The 21011-nt window shown below is 33.7% G+C and overlaps 3 protein-coding genes across 3 annotated transcripts; 1 reads left to right on the forward strand and 2 right to left on the reverse strand.

The window, feature by feature from the left end:
- Window positions 1–1165: 1165 nt before the first annotated feature.
- On the reverse strand, window positions 1166–6095 carry CBG21085 (the record flags this gene model as incomplete). The annotated part of the gene is made up of 4 exons (XM_045236248.1): window positions 1166–1833; window positions 4265–4372; window positions 4622–4737; window positions 5998–6095. 4 exons carry the CDS (start codon window positions 6093–6095, stop codon window positions 1166–1168), a joined length of 990 nt encoding a protein of 329 aa, XP_045097197.1.
- A 592-nt stretch (window positions 6096–6687) lies between these two features.
- Window positions 6688–11868, reverse strand: Cbr-npax-4 (the record flags this gene model as incomplete). The annotated part of the gene is made up of 5 exons (XM_002634706.2): window positions 6688–6799; window positions 6922–7062; window positions 10259–10433; window positions 10595–10705; window positions 11751–11868. 5 exons carry the CDS (start codon window positions 11866–11868, stop codon window positions 6688–6690), a joined length of 657 nt encoding a protein of 218 aa, XP_002634752.2.
- Window positions 11869–13085: 1217 nt separating this feature from the next.
- Window positions 13086–19737, forward strand: CBG21082 (the record flags this gene model as incomplete). The annotated part of the gene is made up of 7 exons (XM_045236249.1): window positions 13086–13256; window positions 15889–16098; window positions 16228–16539; window positions 19054–19072; window positions 19122–19239; window positions 19284–19381; window positions 19427–19737. The coding sequence occupies 7 exons, from the start codon at window positions 13086–13088 to the stop codon at window positions 19735–19737; spliced, it is 1239 nt and encodes a 412-aa protein (XP_045097198.1).
- Between the last annotated feature and the right edge of the window lie 1274 nt (window positions 19738–21011).

The following is a 21011-nucleotide window of genomic DNA, read 5'->3' on the forward strand; positions in this document are numbered from 1 at the left end:
TTTTTTCAGAAAATATTTCGAAAAAAAATTTTTTGAGCCCAATTTTTTTTTCGAAAATTTCGAAAATTTTTCCAAAACATGGCTTTTTTTCACTTTAAATCATTTTCAGACATTTTCAGACATTTCAGAGTCATTTTCAGACATTTTTAGAGATATTTTCAGCATTTTTCAGACATTTTTAGACATTTCAGAGTCATTTTCAGCTATTTTCAGACAATTTAGAGCCATTTTCAGCCATTTTCAGTCATTTTAGAATCATTTTCAGTCATTTTAGAATCGTTTTCCGTCATTTTCAGACGTTTTATAGCCATTTTCAGCTATTTTCAGACATTCTATTTTCAGACATTCTCTTTCAGAGTCATTTTCAGCATATTGCAGACATTTTCAGACATTTTTAGAGCTATTTTCAAACATTTCAGAGTCATTTTCAGCTATTTTCAGACATTTCAGTGTCTTTTTCAGACTTTTTCAGACATTTTCAGAATCATTTTCAGACATTTCAGTGTCCTTTTCAGACATTTTCAGCCATTTTAAAACCATTTTCAGTTATTTTTCAACAATTTTCAGACATTCTATTTTCAGACATTCTCTTTCAGAGCCATTTTCAAACATTTTCAGACAATTCAGAGCCATTTTTCAGTGATTTTCAGACATTTTCAGAATAATTTTCAACCATTTTCAGCCATTTTTTCAGAATAATTTTCAGCCATTTTTTCAGCCAGTTTAAAACCATTTTCAGTTATTTTTAACAATTTTCAGACATTCTATTTTCAGAGTCATTTTCAGTCATTTTCAGACTTTTTCAGAGTCATTTTCAGCTGATTTCAGTCATTTTCAGACTTTTTCTGAGCCATTTTTCAGTGATTTTCAGACATTTTTAGAGATATTTTCAGCCATTTTCAGACATTTTCAGAATCATTTTCAGTCATTTTCAGACATTTCAGAGTCATTTTCAGCTAATTTCAGACATTTCAGAGTCATTTTCAGCTAATTTCAGACATTTTCAGAATATTTTTCAGCTATTTTCAGACAATTTAGAGCCGTTTTCGGAGTTATTTTCAGCCATTTGCAGAGTCATTTTCAGCAATTTTCAGCCATTTTCAGACATATTTGAACGCTTTAAAAATTAAAAAATTCATCCCATAACACATTTATTCGAGAAAATTTAACGCTTTTTCTGGAAAAATCTTCTCAGTGGTTTTGGAAGTTTGTTGATTCGAATTTGGGAAAAATCAGTGGTAGGATCGTAATCCGAGTAATCAGTACTACCGTAATCCGGGTAGTCTGTACTACCGTAATCCGGGTAATCAGTGGTACCGTAATCCGGGTAGTCTGTACTACCGTAATCCGGGTAATCAGTGGTACCGTAATCATCGTAGGACGTTGTTTCCCATGGACGATAAGTTGTGGAGCCGTCATCTGGGTATGGGGTTGTCTCCCATGGACGATAAGTTGTGGAGCCGTCATCTGGGTATGGGGTTGTCTCCCATGGACGATAAGTTGTGGAGCCGTCATCTGGGTATGGGGTTGTCTCCCATGGACGATAAGTTGTGGAGCCGTCGTCGGGGTATGGGGTTGTCTCCCATGGACCATAAGTTGTGGAGCCGTCGTCGGGGTATGGGGTTGTCTCCCATGGACCATAAGTTGTGGAGCCGTCGTCGGGGTATGGGGTTGTCTCCCATGGACCATAAGTTGTGGAGCCGTCGTCGGGGTATGGGGTTGTCTCCCATGGACCATAAGTTGTGGAGCCGTCGTCGGGGTATGGGGTTGTCTCCCATGGACCATAAGTTGTGGAGCCGTCGTCAGGTGTCGGCGATGGTTGTGGAGTAGAAGCTGGAATTATAGTTTTGTTATTTTTGACATTAGCTTGTCTGAAAACCACTATTAGCAATATTTTCAAAAAAAACATTTTTTCAAAAAATTTTTAATTTTTTTCCGAAATTTACAAAATATTTCAAAGTCTAGCTTGTTTATACTCATTTTAAAGAGAATGTTGCGCTGATATAGAATTTGTAAACGAAAATTTCTAAAAATCAAAATTCATCGAGATACGGTACTTTGAACCATCTCGTAAGGAACGCGCCTTACTACTAGCTACTAGGAGAAGCGGAATTTCTAGACGTTCCGGAAGTTTTGGTTAGAAATAAATATGATTTTAAAAATCAGCGGGTTTGAAAACCCCTAAAAATTTATAGACAGAAAATTCGAACAAAAATTTGGACTCAAAATTTTCAAAATTTTCAGATTTTTTTAGATTTTCAAAATTTGCCAAAATATGCCATGTTTATACTCATTTTGAAGGGAATTTTGCGCTGATATAGAATTTGTGAACGATAACTTCTAAAAATCAAAATTCGTCGAGATACGGTACTTTGAACCCTTTCGCGTACTGTTAGAAGCCATTATTAGGCCTTAGGAAGTCCAAAAAGTTTCGGAATGTATTTTTTGAGGTTTTGAGAAGTTTCCATCACAAATGAACATGTGATTTGTAAACCCCTGAAAACAAATTTTCAGACAAATAATTCCAAAAAATATTTTTGAGCCCAAATTTTTGAAAATTTTCAGATTTTTCAGATTTTCAATTTTTTTGAAAAACATGGCTTGGTTTAGAGGCGATATAAGAATAAGTGTGATTTTTGGAATCAGCGTGTCTGTAAACCCCTAAAAACTTGTTTTCAGACAGAAAATTCGTTAAAAAATTTTTGGCCCAAATTTTTGAAAATTTTCAGATTTTTCAGATTTTCAATTTTTTGAAAAACATGGCTTGTTTATACTTTTAGAGGAACTTTAGAGCTAATTTCAAATATATTAATGAAAAACGCCAAAAATCGAAATTCGTCGAGTTACGGTTTCTGGAACTGTCTCGCCTAGGAGCTATGGTTAGGAATTAGGAAGGCCAAAAAATTCGTGGTGTAACTTTCCAATCGGTACCGACGGTCCGTCGACGGACCGTCAACGGCCCGTCAGTTCTCCTTCGGCTGCCAACTAGCAGTCATTCGCCAGTTTGCGCCTCTTCAGCTGTCATTTAGCAGTTTTTCGGCAGTCCCCCTTTACCTGTGTTCACACTGCTGTCTGGTTCTTTCCCTTCCCCCAATCTATACAGGGTGGCTGAAAAGTATTGAGACTTTGTTTAGACTCAATTTCTTGAAAACAGAGAACCTGATGACTATGACTGCTAGTTTTTGCGAATAATGATTATTTTTCTAGTTTACATTTAGAAGGAAAACCTTGAATACCTTAGTTTTACCTAGTTAGAACATCAAATGTGATGTAGAAATATGAGCGACTCGCCGCACCTTGTTTTTAGTACTTCATGATGTAACCGCAGATTGAACAAAGGTTGAAAGTTCATGCTTTCAATATAGTTGGAAGAACTCTTCTAGATAATGCTCCTAAAATTTTAGATACCTCGATAACCTCTATTTATAGATATGAGTGATATCATGCAACCGACCAAATGACTCAAAAATGGCTCAAATTTTCAATGTTCCAGTTCAAACAGATAGAGTCAACAAAATGTTTTGAAACTTCTCAAATTATCATTTGTGCACATTTGAACAATTTGACAGTGAAAATCTTTCAAGCGATCCGGGTTTTTATCAAGATATGCCCTTTCGAAAAAAGCTCATTTAGTACTGCGCGGCGAGGCAAAAGTTGAGTTTGCGGTAATGCTCCTGCGGCCTACAAAATGACTTCAAATTGAAAATGAAAGTGTTTGAGACAACAATCGAGAGATGCACTATACATTCCATGTCTTTAAAGCTAAATTGGACTTGACCTTTTGACACAGTAAATGGTCAAAGATGACCAATTTTGTACTGAAAAAGTAGTCAAATTCAATCAAACTGGAATTGTGATCTTGTTACCAAAAGTAGATACATTCTAGTCATCAAAAAATCTTTAGAAGTCTTCCAGTTATCCAAAAACATCAATATTTCTAGAAGGAACCGGCTCGCGCCATTCCAGTGACTCCTTGAAAGTAGTCTCAATACTTTTCAGCCACCCTGTATAAGAAAGAGGGGAGGCGCGGCGCCCTTAAGAGTCAAATTTGAGCCAAATTTGAAACATGATTTTCTCGAAACTGGTAGCTCCTCAGCAAAATCTGAATACATCTTTGAAAATTTCTCATTCTCAGCTTTCGAATGATATAGGTCTCATACAGAAGTTCCACCCCCCGATTACAACCTTCCCTAGTTAGGCTAAAAAAAAAGATCCAAAAAAATTTTTTTTTCAAAATTTCAAAAACTCAAAATCCCGAAAGCACCTGACGGATCATGACTGCAAACAAAGAAATGAGCTTCTTCACCATCTAAAGTTGTCCATTTTCCATTTTGGGTACTTTCAGCGACCCATAATTGGTTTTGGGAGAATTCTGAAAAAAGTTTTTTTTTTCATTTTTTTTCATTTTTTTTAAATTACTGGAATCAAAATTGGACCAAATTAGGGGTGTCCCATCATCCCATTGATATCTAGAATTGATCGATGATCGATTCAATCCGATCCAAAATTTCCCGTTTTGCTCATTGGTGATTTTTTGGACAGTAGCTGAAAATTTCAGGTAATTAATTTTGGAAATTAAAAAAAAATCCTAATTAGATTAATTAAAGCCTAATTAACTCACTGGCAAGATAATTAGCCTGTAGACTATTCTTTATTATGGCCAAATTTTGATTTTTCCGGTGACACGCGTTCTGAGCAACTGGGAAGGATTCCTTGAAGGGGGAGACTGTGTAGCACCTGAAAATGGGGTGTAAGTCTTTGGATCTCAATTTTTGAGATTTGAAATAGTTAGAATCAGAATCAGCGCTAAATTTCCTTTAAAATGAGTATAAACAAGCCATTTTTTTTTAATTTTGAAAGTCTGAAAATTCTGAAAATATTCAAAAATTTGGACTCAAAATTTTTTTCGAAATTTCTTTAGAAAAAAAAGTTTAAGAGGTTTTAAGAGAGGCTGATTTCAAAAATCATACTTTTTTTTATCAATACTGCTCGAAAACCCTCAAAAACACTTTCCGAAATTTTTTGGCCTTCCTAATTCCTAACCATAGCTCCTAGGCGAGACAGTTCCAAATACCGTAACTCGACGAATTTCGATTTTTGGCGTTTTTCATTAATATATTTGAAATCAGCGCTAAATTTCCTTTAAAATGAGTATAAAAAGCCATGTTTTTAAAAAAATTGAAAATCTGAAAAATCTGAAAATTTTCAAAAATTTTGGGCTCAAAAATATTTTTTGGAATTATTTGTCTGAAAATTTGTTTTCAGGGGTTTACAAATCACATGTTCATTTGTGATGGAAACTTCTCAAAACCTCAAAAAATACATTCCGAATCTTTTTGGGCTTCCTAATGACTAACAATGGCTTTTAACAACAAGCGAAACGGTTCAAAGTACCGTATCTTGACGAATTTTGATTTTGAGCGTTTTTCAAAAACAAATTCAAAATCAGCGCAAGATTTCCTTAAAAATGAGTATGAACAAGCCACATTTTTGAAATTTGTGAAAATCTGAAAAATCTGAAAAATTTGAAAAATTTGGGCTCAAATATTTTTTTCAAAATTTTCTCTGAATATTTTCTTCAAGGGGTTTCTAGATATGCTAATTTTGAAAATCACATTTATTCTTACTCAAAACGCCTCTAAACCCCCCAAAAACATCTTCAAAAACGTTTTGGGGCTCCTAATGCCTAACAATAGCAAGCCAGACAGTTCAAAGTACCGTGTCTCGACGAATTTTCATCTTCAGAGGTTTCCATTAACAAATCCGATACCAGCGCAAAATTTCCTTTAAAATGAGTATAAACAAGCCATATTTTGGAAAATTTTGAAAATTCGAAAAATCTGAAAATTTTCAAAAATTTGGGACAAAAATTTTTTAACGAATTTTCTGTCTGAAAACAAGGTTTTAGGGGTTTACAGACACGCTGATTCCAAAAATCACATTTATTCTCATTTATATCGCCTCTAAACCCTTCAAAACGACCTCCCCAAAACTTACAGTCCACCAATATAGGCATCGTCGTCTTCTAAACACTGGCTAGACACAAATCCAAAAAATGTTGGACCAAAAATCCAAAAAAGTATATAAACGTGCATTTTTCGATGTTGATTTAACACCTCTGACTCTGTCTTTTATATAGGAAAATGTGTTATATTTGAACAGCTTTCAAAGAATTAAAGGCCAAATTTTAATTTAGGGGAATTTCAATTTTTTGGATATTATAGTTTGTTTTAGGGGAAAATAAATATAGTTCAGTGTAACTGAACAAATAGAAAAATACATGAGATTTAGAAATTTTGAGATTTGCACGAAAAATCTGAAACTGTGAAAAATAATCCCGAAAAAAACTTTTTTTTTAAATATATGCACTTTGAACTCAATTATCTCGGTTACTGTAAAAGTTAGCAAGAATTTGTCAACTGATAAAATATTTAACATAATATCACAAACTTTTTATTAGTTGACCACTTTTTGATATCTCTTACAGTAACCGAGATAATTGAGCTCAAAGTTGATGGTTCGGATGGGCTTCTATTAGAGGAAATACGGTAATTTTCCAGTTTTCATCCCGAATTTATTATAATTTACACATCAAATGGAACCCCTTCAAAAATAAACCAAATCAATGAAAATGGATTACTGTAGTTTCTACAGTAAACCTCAAAAAAACATAAAAATACAGATCAATTATTGATCCATTGTCGTTGTTGTGGAATTATTTTCAAAACCCTGAATTTCGGCCTCTGGAGATTTCGAAAAATAGATGATTCTGGAGGCAGATGACTCGTGTCGAAGAATGCTGAAAACTCAATATTAAGCTCCGCCCCTTTTCCCATTTTTTTAACTCAAAATGGTCCACAAATGACTTAAAATGACTCAATTATTTCCAAATTTTTACAAATTTTTAGCCAAACAACTCACTTATCAATGCTGAAAAACAGTCTGATGGTATTATCCTGTAGGTGCTTACAGTATCTCGCATCGTGCTCCTCGGCGGAGCCGGGGCACGAGCAAGACGCTGTTCGACACGCCTTGGCGACGATTTCTCCAGTTTCAGCATATCTGTAAAACTAGAGGGTTTGGAGACTTTTGGACTGGAAATTCGGGATTTTTAGGGTGGGTTTAGGCTAGAAAACCTATTTTTCAAAGATTTTATTTCCAAGAATTTTGATGTTACAGTAATTTTCCTAAGCTCCGCCCACTTTTAATTACCGTTATCAGAAAATAAGGAAAACATTCTTCCTTTTTCTTAAACTTTTTTTGGAAAAATAATTTTAAATCATTTTGATAGTATTAGGTTGGCGGGAAAGTCTTTGTCACTTTTTCAATAGTTTATTTCTCAAAGAAAAAATAACCGAATAATTAATTATATTGTCCATCATTATCAACAACATGTCTCCAACGTTCCCTCAATTTATGGATTCCATTGCGGTAGAATCCAGCCGGGCGTGAGGCAAAGTATTGTTTGAGTGCCGCTTCGACCGCTCCACGGGAATTGAAGCTTCTTCCTTCGAAGGCACGTGTCATATCGCCAAATAACCAATAGTCGGAAGGAGCAAGATCAGGAGAATACGGGGGGTGAGGGAGAACATTCCATCCATATCCCATCAGCTCCTGCTTCACTTGTTTCGAAACATGTGGGCGAGCGTTATCATGTTGATAGTACACTTTCTTGTCTTTCAGGGCCGAACGGTCGACTGCTTTCTTGAGGTTTCGTAGTTGAGTAGTGTAGAGGTCTCCAGTTATTGTTTTGCCCTCGGGCAGAAGTTCCCAGTAGATGGGGCCGTCCACTCCCCACCACACAGAGAGCATAACTTTTTTCGGATGAAGGTCGGGTTTGGGGACATCCTGTGGGCTCTCTCCTTCTCCAACCCACTGGGATTTCCTGTGGTGATTATCGTAGAAGACCCACTTCTCATCTCCGGTTATTAGCCGGTCCAGCCATCGATCGCCCGCGTGGAGAGTGAGAAGAGTAATCGAATCGTCGACTCGGCGGTCAAGGTTGGCTTGAGTCAGGTGATGAGGTATGAATCGACCAAAAAGTTTTCTCATTCCAAGAGACTTCAAACCTTCAAGGACTGTGCTATGGTGAACTCCGAATGTGACAGCTAGTTCACGGCTAGATTGAAATGGATCCGATTGCAATGCGTGCTTCAGCTTGTCCAAATCCAACTCACGGGGTCTCCCAGAGCGATCCTTTTCATCGAGCGAGAAGTCATCTTTTTCGAAACGATGGAACCAATTGCGAATAGTATTGTAGTGAGGGGCATGTGTGTTGTACACATTCTTCAAGAAAGTTTCCGAATCCTTCATCGTGGTGTGAGACAGGAAGAGGTAAATCAAAACATGTCTGATGTGAATAGCAGTGGGAACAAACATATCGTTTCAATTACAGATGAGGAGCAGGGAAGGAGATGGGGACTTGTTTATATTGGAAGGTTCTTATCACCTTGTTATTCACTAAAGTCGATATCATACACAGCCTCCATATACGAGAACAGTGATTAAACAAACAGAGTGACAAAGACTTTCCCGCCAACCTAATAATTCAAAACTTTTAGAGTCTACAGTAATCCTCGAGAAACCCCGCCCACTTTTTTCCAATCGTGATTTTTAAATTTGGACCACTTTCGAACTACAGTAATCCAAACATTTTTTTTTGAAACTTTGAAACTTTTCGTTTCTTGAGCTAAATTAAGTTCCACCCATGTTTTGGAAAATCTACAGTAATTCGGAAAATTGGACAACGAAAAATTATCATTTTCAATTCTCAAAACTACAGTACTCATCGAGAGCTACAGTAATCTCAAAAATTTGAAAAAAACATTTTTTTTTGGAAAAAAGTTATTTTTCGAATCCTACTGTAGCTCCTGACAATTGGAAAGCAAGCTTTTTTTTGTCTACAGTGACTCTCAGAAACTACAGTAATCGAAATTTTGAACCTTCAAAACTCCTCATAAGCTCCGCCCCCTTATTTTCTACCGTAACCTTTATAAATGAATCTCCGCTTTTTTCGACTTTTTTGTCTACAGTAATCTCATAGTCAGAAAGTTACAGTAATCCAAAGTTTTTTGTCCAATGTTTTATCTTCAACATTCAAGGATACCTACAATACAAAAAAAATAGGCTCCACACATTTTCTCGCGAACTACAGTAGTCCTCTGAGAAAAGAGGATTACTGTAAATGCCAAAACATCCCCCGAAAAACTCATTTTTGGCATTGGGAATGCCCTCAGAATCGCCGGAAAAAGAGATTTTATCTCAAATTTTTTTTTTCGGGTGGGGGGTGTCCAAAAAATGAAGTGTCCCTCATAAATCATCAAATAATCTTCCGAAATTCTCTTTTAAAATCATAAATTAGATCCTTCTTAGAGATTACCATCAGATATTGGGTGCCGAAAATTTCTGTGGGGAACGATTTGGCGGAAAATCCAAAAAAAACGGAAAGAACGGAAAATTTTAATGGTTTGTATGTTCTTGATGATGATCGAGATTGATGAGTGAGGTCATTTAAAAAGTGGGCGGAGCTTATGAGGATTACTGTAGGCTTTGATTGATTTTTAGGCAAAGCTCATTTTGAAACAGTAATTTTTTCAGGAAATTAAATTTTTAAAAAACTTGGTTACTGTAGTTTAACTATAGCAGCTTTTCTGAGAGCACTTTCAATTCCAAAAATGAGTTTTGTAGGAGTTTTTAGTATATCCAGTAACTACAGTAATCCTCTGAAAAACTAAAAATTGGAAAATCTAAACTTTTTTTTTGAAAATCAATTATTGGGATTACTGTAGTTTTTGAGAAAATGGACGGAGTTTAATGTAGAGTCTACAGTAATGCTCTAAAATACAGAAAAATTGAAGTTTAACAACAAAAAATTCTGAAAGTTTCAATTTTCGATTTTTGGGTTACTGTAATTTTCTGATAGTGAGTTTGAGAGTTACAGTAAACAGTACGGTTCAATTTAGAAATGTCAAGGATTATTGTAGGAATCGAAAAATGTTTTTTGCGAGGATTACTGTAGTTAGTTTTCAAAAATATATTTTTTCATTTTGAATTTTCTGGTTACTGTAGTCTTTGAACTGTAACTTTGACTATGTAGATTTTGTGCTGTAGACTTTTTGGGATTTTCTCTTTTTTAGTTCTTGATAGGTTACTGTAGTTAGTCTCTGGAAATTTAGTTTTTAATTTGTCTGAAAATGAGTTTTTTCGAAACAATTTTTTTGGATTACTGCATCTCTCTACAGTACCCTTACTACCGTACCTTCTCAACACCTTGCTCACACAACTATGTGTGATTCCTAACTGCTTCGCAATATGAATCTTCTTCATTCCCTTTTTATAGCATTCCACAATTTTCTGTCGATCACAAGTGAGGAGCGGCCGACCGGAGATGTACGGTCGACCGTATCGATTTCTGGATGGGACCACGTTGGACACTGAAACATGAAATATTTGGCGGAAAATAAGCCAAAATTCAGGAAAATTGGAGAATTGTGAGCTCTATTGGAATTTTTTGAAAAATTGAAATTTCCAAAAATTTTCAATTTTAGGTTTTTTGCGATTTTCTGCGATTTTTTTGGTATTTTTCAAAACTCACTTTTCTGTTGGTCCTTATCTTTTCCGATACATGACGTGGCAAATTTTTCGATTTGTAGGTCCGGACGACGAAACGCTTTGGATAGTTTTTCCAGGGCGGCCAGGGAGGAGCCTGGAACATTTTTTTTGGAAAAAAGAATCATAAAATCTGGGAATTTTTGGTTTTATGTTTGGTTTATTTGGTTTTTTATTGTGTTCCACACAATAAAAAAGGATTTTCAGCTGAAAATAGGCTAGAAACACGAATGTTCAAAAATTTGGCTGAAAATTTTAGAATTTATATCTGAATTTCTGAATTTCTGAATTTCTGAATTTCTGAATTTCTGAATTTCTGAATTTCTGAATTTCTGAATTTCTGAATTTCTGAATTTCTGAATTTCTGAATTTCTGAATTTCTGAATTTCTGAATTCCTGAATTTCTGAATTTCTGAATTTCTGAATTTCTGAATTTCTGAATTTCTGAATTTCTGAATTTCTGAATTTCTGAATTTTTGAATTTCTGAATTTCTGAATTTCTGAATTTCTGAATTTCTGAATTTCTGAATTTTGAATTTCTGAATTTCTGGATTTCTGAATTTCTGGATTTCTGAATTTCTGGATTTCTGAATTTCTGGATTTCTGGATTTCTGAATTTCTGGATTTCTGAATTTCTGAATTTTGAAATTTTAAAAATCCGAAAAAAAAGCATTTGTTTTGTAAAACTTTGGCGCTTTCGCGATTTCTGGAATCCTAGCAATTTTTAGAAATTTTCAATTTTTTGGAATTCCGAAAAATTAAAATTTATTATTTTTTAAATTTTCGAGAAATTTCAAATTCAAAAAAAAATTCCCTGAAGATTTCTGTTAATTCCAGACAAAAAAATCGGGGACCAATCTGAAAATTCATTTTAAAATCTCGAAAAAAAAAATTCGAAAATCAATTTCAAATTCTTTTGCTATTTTGATTTTTGAAAGTTCAATTTCAGTTGAAAAACTTGGCTTCGAATCAAAAAAAAAAGTTTAACCTAATATTTTTTTTGGAATTTTGAATAATTCTGAAATTTTCAATTTTACTGGAATAAAAATTTCAAAAAATCGATTTCAGTTTTTTGTTTCCAGAACTATTAAAATAGTAATTTCAGACATTAAAAAAAACTGAAAAAAATCCCAAAAACTCACTCGACGGATGTCCATTGCTGAGCACTTTTTGAGCAGCGAAGCTGCTCAATAAAGCTGAGTTCTGGATCAAAAAATTGATAGGAGGGAAAATACTACTCGATTGAGGAATTTCTAACATTTTTGGCAAGAAGATTGATGAAAATTGACAATAAATGAACATCAGAAGAAGCTCCGCCCCGTTTTTGGGGTCAAACAAGAAGGCGGAGCCAAGTCAGTAGGGGGCGGAGTCTGGTTTTGAACGGCTGGGTACATGCTGTCGGAGGATGGGATTACGGTAGATATGGTCATGAGAGATGGATATCTTCTAAAGGAAACGGAAACGCGTGTCTTCAGTTTTTTTTCGCTTCTAATTTCCTTTGATTTTGCCGCCAAATGCGGCAAAAAAGTGACAAATTGATGAGTGTGTGTAGCAAAAATGACATGAAAATTTTGTAATAGAGAAGGTTGAAGATTTATGGGATTTTTTGGATTTTAAGGTTCTTTGATGGATTTGGAACGTTTTTCGGCTATTTTAGACTGATTAAAGCGTATTTTAGGTCATTTTTGGAATGTTTTTTAGGTGATTTTAATTGTTATAGGCTGTTTTTAGAACTTGATGGATTTATTTGGAGACGCAGTTTGGGACTACTGTAGTCGTTAGTCTGGTTACTGTAGCATTAGGCAGAATATAGCATACTGTAGAATGGCTGAAAACCTACCGAATCCTCCAATAAAAAATCTAATTGGATAACTGTGCTTTCAGTTTGTGGTTACTGTAGCTGAATAGGGTTACTGTTGCATTAGACTCCAGACAATATGAAATCAGTCTAATTTCAGATTTTTTAGAATTTCAAACTTCTGGGAACCATTTTTTTTGTTATTATCATGGACATCCGGACGCACAGACAAACTTAAAATATTCAAAACTACCGTAGTAGGGTTACTGTACTTTAAAAAGTTCAAGTTATCACTACAGTAATCATCATCAGAATTTCTTCAGAATTTCTTCAGAATTCTGATTTTTGAATTTTAAAGTTTTTTTTTGTTCCAAACGTCACTCACACACACCCTAATCTGTCATTTCCAATTTTCTGATCGATCAATCAGTTTCACACTGATCGCTTATCACTAATTTATCACTTATAAGTAAATATAATCTTAATTGGTTCTTCTTTTTTTTATTTCGAAACTTGATGAACCGCAAAAACCCCCAAATGAGGTCATTAGAGACAATTCTACAGTAACCCTACATTACAGTAGTCCATTAAAACCTGCCCATCTAACTTGTTTGTTTGAATGTCGGTCAAACCTAGGCACACAATTGTCCAAAACTAGTCAAGAATGGCTTGAAAAAATATGCCAAAAAAAAGATCTGTCTGTTTGTCCAAATGTCCGGATGTCTACAATTTTCCAAACAAGGGGCATAAGCAGGTTGAAAATGCTCTGAAAGTTGAGAAACATGGCTTAAAAATCAGGATTTTTGAGGCTGGCGCGCCGTCGGCGCATCGGCGCCATATCAAAGAATCAGTACGTGATGGTGATTAATTGATAAATGAGACAGATGTATCAGATAGGTTGAAAAGTGTGATAAGAAGATAAGAAGAAGAAGATAGGAGGAACATGACAAATTGGTTCCGATTCTTTTTACAATGAGACAGAGAAAAGTGCGAATCGGTTTTGTCGGCGTTTTGGTGTTTGGCGGGTTTTCTGATGAAAAAGAAATAATTAATTTTGGAAATTTCGATGTTTTTTTCAGCGAATCAAAAGAGATGGAAATTTGATTTCGATTCGAGTGATTAGGTGTGAAAAATCACACCCGTTATCACTGGAGAAAAATTGGAAAAGTTTTTAGGGGGTTTGAGAATTTCATTGGGGGCAATACTTGTTATCCGGGCCTACGCGGGCCCTCCCATAACTTCTTTCAGAATCAATGTTTTCGAACCAACTTAATCAGATATGATAGAGATCCACGAGTGCTACAAAACGGTATTATTTGGAATACTGTATCTTGTCTATGAACAGAGTTACAAAGCAAAAGGAGCAAAAAAAGCAGGCCCGGCCCGGGCCTGCCGGGCCCAGCGAGAAAAGCCACTTTATGATCTGTAACTTTGTTCATAGATAAGATACAGTATTCCAAATAATACCTTTTTTGTAGTACTCGTGGAGCTCTATCATATCTGATTTAGTTGGGTCGAAAATATAGATTCTGAAAGAAATTATGGCAGGTCCCGCCAAGGCCCGGCAAAGGTCCGGATTACAAGTATGATTGGGGGCCTGAAAATTTGAAATTTCAGAATTTTTCGGATTTCTTGGGAAATTTTTAGAATTTCAAAATTTCCGCTCCAATTGAAAAAATTGAACTTGAATTTTCAGAAATCTAGCATTTTCGGAATTTTTAGAATTTGGAACAGAACATTTCCAAAGGGTTGTCTGAGATTTTTCGTTTTGCGTCATGAATTTTTTTTCTGAGTAATACTTAATCAAATTTTGGGTCAAAAAAAAAGAAAAAATTGAATTTATTCAGTGCAAAAATTGTCTCAAAAATGTCCTCACAAATTTCCAGCCAGATTGTTTTTGGCAAATTGAGAATTTTCGAAAAATAATCTAAAGTTGGTTTTTTCTCAACTTAAAATTTCAAACAAAATTCTGTTTGGTTTTTTTTCCGAACATTTTGGAAATTCAATTGTTCGAATTTTCGTAATTCCTGGTTTTTCGAATTCCAAAGAATCTGTGTTAATTTGTAACATTTTGAAGTTTTTAGATTTTTTCTTTTTTGTTTTTTTAAAGGTTTTGAAAAACTCAAATGTTAGGAGTTTCCTGTAATTTCGGACTTTTTAGAATACCTAATTTTTGAAATTTTGAATTTAAAAAATTTTAGAACGTTTTCCAATGAATTCGAACTACATACACTAGAAAAATGAAATCAAGTTTTTCAGCTGTGTTTTTTCTTAGAAATGTCATTATGATTGGTTTTTGATTTTATTTGATTTCCAAAATTGTGATTGAACGAAAAATTTTTTTACGGCATCACACATTTTTTTTTCTTTATTTTTAGACTGAAAATGCACTAAAATTTTAAAAAGTTTAAATTTTAAAAATTCAGAAATTCAAAAATTTAAAAATTCTAAGGGTTATTTTACTTCTTTTATTTGTACAGGTCCCATTTCTTGCCAAATTATCTATTGATTTTCCCCATGCATTGCAAATAAATATATTATTATTATTACTGTAGGGTTACTGTTTTCGAAAAAATTTAAAAATCAAAAATTCTAAAATTCTAAAATTCTAAAATTCTAAAATTCTAAAATTCTAAAATTCTAAAATTCTAAAATTCTAAAATTCTAAAATTCTAAAAATTTATAGCAACTGACCCCAATGTACTATGTAATTAGTGCATTCACGTTTTGCATTTTAAATTGTACTTTTTAAAAATTCACTTTGCTAAAATCAGTGTTCTCTAGTTTTCCTGATAAGAGCACAACTTCACTGATAACCGGGAAATTGATCAGATTGTATTTTGAACTCGATCTTGATCAATTGAAAAAAAAATTCTTTAAAAAATGGTTTAAGCGTCAGATGTCGTCTGGAAAAGCTGAAAAAAATTTATTACGAAAAAAGAATTAAAAAATGGAAAATCTTTATTTTCAGAGATGATCATTTTTTAAATTATAAAATTTCTAAAAATTCGTATCCCTAGATCTGGAAACAATTTGAACCACTGATCCTCTTTGGATATTTTTCTGACAGCATAATTGTTTTTTGAATTCGTTCCGATAAATTTCCGATCGAATATAATAGACGTAGAACGTTTGAGAATAGGAGATGGCCGCGAAAATTACCTGTAAATTCAAAAATTCTAAAATTCTAAAATTCTAAAATTCTAAAATTCTAAAATTCTAAAATTCTAAAATTCTAAAATTCTAAAATTCTAAAATTCTAAAATTCTAAAATTCTAAAATTCTAAAATTCTAAAATTCTAAAATTCTAAAATTCTAAAATTCTAAAATTCTAAAATTCTAAAATTCTAAAATTCTAAAATTCTAAAATTCTAAAATTCTAAAATTCTAAAATTCTAAAATTCTAAAATTCTAAAATTTTAAAATTCTAAAATGTCTAAAAATTCTAAAATTCTAAAATTCTAAAATTTTAAAATTTCCAGAATATGTCCATGTCCACAACTCAAATTGCAATTCTAACGTCTTCTGAATATGCCACGTCATCTGAACCTTCAGAAGATCAATGGATTCTGAATTCACTAGCCGAAGCGGTCCCATGGACCATTGGAATCGTTATCACCTTGTTTAATTTAATCGGAAATTTCGGAAACTTCAATGTTATCATTGCCACCTGGCGGAGCAAGAATCTACAGGTTATCGCGGACATCCGGATAAACAGATGAACAGAAAATAACTAAAATTTTTGACAATGCTCATTTTGCTCATTTTCACGCGAATTTTCTGAATTTTGGCTTTAAAATTTCCAAAAAAATCATTTTCAGTCAAAACATGGTTGGCTCCTCGTCATCCTCTGCGCCGAGCACTCGATGTGTCTATTTTTCGAGTTTATCAATGTCTATTTTGCACTATCCGGGGTCCAAGTCACTCGAAGATCCTGTCTTCTCTATTTAACCCCTTATATTTTTATCTCATTTTTACAATCGACCACTTTTATCGCTTTGGCTATAGACGTCCTATTATCCTTCACTATTGTGAGCCGTTATCAGAAGTGGCAAACTATGGGTTACTGTACTTTCATGGCTTTTAGTCCGTGTCTACTTCCAATAGCCTTTTTGATTCGACTTTGGAGTCAGGTAAGACTTTAAAAGTGCATATCTCAAAAACTACAATAGCTATTCAAAATGTTTCAACTAATGAAATGTGTAAAACTAAATTTTACACATTTTTGTAGTTGACACCTTTTTCATAGCTACTGTAGTGTTTGAGATATGCGCATTTAAAGATTATGCGTCTTCGTGGGCGAGAGGAGGGGAGGACGACGCAGAGAAGCGAGAGTGTCTGCGTCTCTCACCTCAAACTTTAAAGGCGCATAACTCGCTTTATTTCAAAGTTAGAAAAATAAAAGTTAGATAGCTAGAAAGGAAATTTTCTTGGCTTTGGAATAAAATGCAATACTTATACTAAAATGTTTTTGGGAAAACTTTTTTTTTTTTGAAAATTTGAAAATTCTATTTTTTCAAGAAAGAGATTGTTTCGTTGTCTGCGTCTCACTGTGAGGGTGTCCAGGGCGTTTTGGTGCGCGCTAACTTTAAAGGCGCATATCTTTAAAACTATAATAGCTATCAAAAAGTAATTAATTACAAAATTACTCAGCAAAAAATTTTAAACTTTTTCATAGTTTCCACTTTTTCTCTAGCTACTGTAGTTTTTGAGGTATGCGTCTTCAAACTCTTCAGGGTGTCTCTTTATAAGAAGGCCACTCTGCAATGTTTAAAGGCGCATATCTCAAAAACCACGGTAGCTAGAAAAAAGTTGAAAACTACGAAATTGCTTAAAATAATATTTTAAATTTTTTTGTAGTTTTCAACTTTTTTCTAGCTACCGTCGTTTTGGAGATATACGCATTTAAACTTTTCAGATCACCGACGAGATCATTTTCCTGTGCAATCCTCCATTATCAATGGACGCAAAAGCCACAAATATCTGGGGTGGACTAATTACTTCAATTAATTTGTCAATTTTAATGATTTATGGATATGTCTACTTCTATTCACATCAGACGAGTGAGGAGAACTTTTTTTTTTGGAATTTCTGAATTTCTGAATTTATAAATTTCTGAATTTTTTAGAAAAACGAACATCGGATTCAAAAATGCCAAAAAAATAATGAAATCACTGACAATTTTGGTTTTAGTTTTCTGTTTTTCATGGGTTACTTGTATGGGAATGGTATTTTTGGTGGATTATTTTACGAATAATGAAATTATTATTATGTTGGTCCGGAGTTATGCGGTGAGCAATTTTTTTCGAAAATATGAAAATTCAAAAAAAAAATAATAATTTTCAAAATCGGAATTTTTGGAATTTTTAGAATTTTAGAATTTTAGAATTTCAGAATTTTAGAATTTTAGAATTTTAGAATTTTAGAATTTTAGAATTTTAGAATTTTAGAATTTTAGAATTTTAGAATTTTAGAATTTTAGAATTTTAGAATTTTAGAATTTTAGAATTTTAGAATTTTAGAATTTTAGAATTTTAGAATTTTAGAATTTTAGAATTTTAGAATTTTAGAATTTTAGAATTTTAGAATTTTAGAATTTTAGAATTTTAGAATTTTAGAATTTCAGAATTTTAGAATTTTAGAATTTCAGAATTTTTGAATTTTTGAATTTTTGAATTTTTGAATTTACAGGTAATTTTCGCGGCCATCTCCTATTCTCAAACGTTCTACGTCTATTATATTCGATCGGAAATTTATCGGAACGAATTCAAAAAACAATTATGCTGTCAGAAAAATATCCAAAGAGGATCAGTGGTTCAAATTGTTTCCAGATCTAGGGATACGAATTTTTAGAAATTTTATAATTTAAAAAATGATCATCTCTGAAAATAAAGATTTTCCATTTTTTAATTCTTTTTTCGTAATAAATTTTTTTCAGCTTTTCCAGACGACATCTGACGCTTAAACCATTTTTTAAAGAATTTTTTTTTCAATTGATCAAGATCGAGTTCAAAATACAATCTGATCAATTTCCCGGTTATCAGTGAAGTTGTGCTCTTATCAGGAAAACTAGAGAACACTGATTTTAGCAAAGTGAATTTTTAAAAAGTACAATTTAAAATGCAAAACGTGAATGCACTAATTACATAGTACATTGGGGTCAGTTGCTATAAATGGAGAGGGTAGAAAAAGAGTGATAAGTGATAAAAATGATCAGTTTCAAAGCTTTCCTCTTGGTTCTAATTGTTAAGGTTAGTTGAGTTTTCTGACTATCAACTTTGATCCTATATATCTCGGCTCTTGTAACAGATATTGAAAATTGGGAAACTGAAAAATTGTTTATCATAATATCACCAATATTTTATCAATCAACCAATTTTTGATACCACTCATAGGAACCTAGATGATTGAGCTCAAAGTTCAGACCTAATACCGAATCTCTGGCCTCATATATCTCGATTCCTGTAAAAGATACCAAAAAGTGGTCGACTGATAAAATGTTTATCATAATATCACCTTTTTTTATCAACTGATAGATTTTTGATATCTTTCACAGGAACTGAGATAATTCAGCTTTTAGACTCTCGATTCGTCAATCATAACTAGGCAAAACTGGAAGTGGGATCTTCCTATCAATTATCAGATAGATGCAAATGTGGAATCACAGTCAGTTAATTGAAAATCCAACAAATTTTTAAAATCAATAAAAGTTTAGCGTTAGAAAATTGGATTCGCGAAACCATCAGTTTTTGGGAAAATGAAACTTGCTTGACTTTTCGAGAAGGAATTTCCACGGTCAAGACTTATATGGTATTCCGTACTTCTAGTCTAGGGTAAGACATTCGGATAAACCGACACACGCACAAAGAAATTTTAGATCTTGTATCACAGAAATCGGAAAAGCGACAGGGCTGATTCATCCAATTGAAATTTGCTCATATCATCGATTATTTGGAGATATCAATTGGTTACTAGGTACTAAACCATTATTTCCTATCTTTCCAACTGACAACATTACAGTTGGAGCTCTAGGAGCCCAGGATGAACTCAGACGAGCGGATCGAGATGAGTATGTGAATATAACGGAAATGCTACGCTACTCTGAAATGAATGATTACGGTGTTGGCTATGATTATGGATCGGTTACACATCAAAGAAGTGATATACTGGATATGTTGGATTTGAATTATGAATTAACCCATGGACAGAGAGTTCGACCATCATTTGCGGATATTAAGAGGATTAATAAAGCGTATTGCACTCGTAAGTGTTGTATCTATAGCTCAAGTATCCTATTTTATAGACCAGCAAAAAAACTATTGCACAAATGACTGGGGAACTGAATATCTTAGAATTAGAATTTGTGAGCTTGTAAGCTTCAAAATAAGCCTAAACACGACTTTGATGCGTCGATTTTGATTTTCAGTCACAATACGCGATGCACGACCGCAACGCTTTGAAAATTTGAAAAACCGTCAGCAAAGCAAATTTTTAGCAATTTTAGGCTCATTTTGAAGCTCTGAACCTGTTACAGTTAATTATTTAGGAAATGTGAAATTCGACTAATTCTGAGCTCCAAAACGAGCTCAAACACGAATTGACCAGTTACTTTTGTTTTTGGGCTTATTTTGAAGCTCTCAGCCTAGAAATTTTTGAAAATTCTTGATTTTTAAGCAAATACCGGTCCGAACTATTGTCCCGAGGGTCGACCAAATGTTCCCTGTGAAAATGGAGGATATGTGGATTTAAAAAACTGTACAATTTGTATATGTCCCCCCCCCCCCCCCCCGGATTCAACGGTCGTTTGTGTAAAGGAGTACAACCGGGACATAGCAGGTGTGGAACTAGAGCACTCACTGCAAATGGGACATTTCAAGTGGTTAAAGCGAATGGAGCCATTGATTGTTATTTTGTTATTACGGTAGGTTATTTTGAACCCAAATGTCTCGGTTCCTGTAAAAGGTATCGAAAAGTTATCAACTGACAAAACTTTGTTAATTATATGATGAACATTTTATCAGTTGATCACTTTTTAATATCTTTTACAGAAACCGAGATAAATGAGCTCAAAGTTAAAAGATGTCCTCAACAACACTGTTACAAGTTTAAACTCGAAAATTTGTGACCTTAACTATTTGGAAATCAATTATCGGTCTGATTTTTCTTTGCAGTCAAAACGCTATAAAAACCGAGCTTCTACGATGACTTGCCGAGTTATGATATTTTGAAGTTTCTGAAGAGACGCAGACAGTCAGAGCATTCTTGTTTCTCTGCGTCTCTTCCAGAAATCCAAAATCTCATAGCTAATCTTCTTACTTTGGCGGGTTACATAGAAAATTATTTGTCGATTTAGAGAAAAAATACTGGATAATTGAAAACATAATTTGATTTTTTTTCCATGTTTCGAAAACTTCGAAATCTCCGTTTCCTATAAATTGTATATCAATCGAAACAAACATCCTGAAATTCTACATCTAACTATAGAATTTTCACATTCCTAGGTCAAAAATGAGACGAGTTTTACGCCTTTAAAGTTTTCCAAAAGAGACGCAGATGACGAGACCACACTCGCTTCTCTCCGCACTCCCATTGGCGCTTAAAGGGC

The sequence above is a fragment of the Caenorhabditis briggsae genome (assembly GCF_000004555.2).
Source record: "Caenorhabditis briggsae complete genome, chrIV, whole genome shotgun sequence".
Classification (NCBI taxonomy): Eukaryota; Metazoa; Nematoda; class Chromadorea; order Rhabditida; family Rhabditidae; genus Caenorhabditis; species Caenorhabditis briggsae.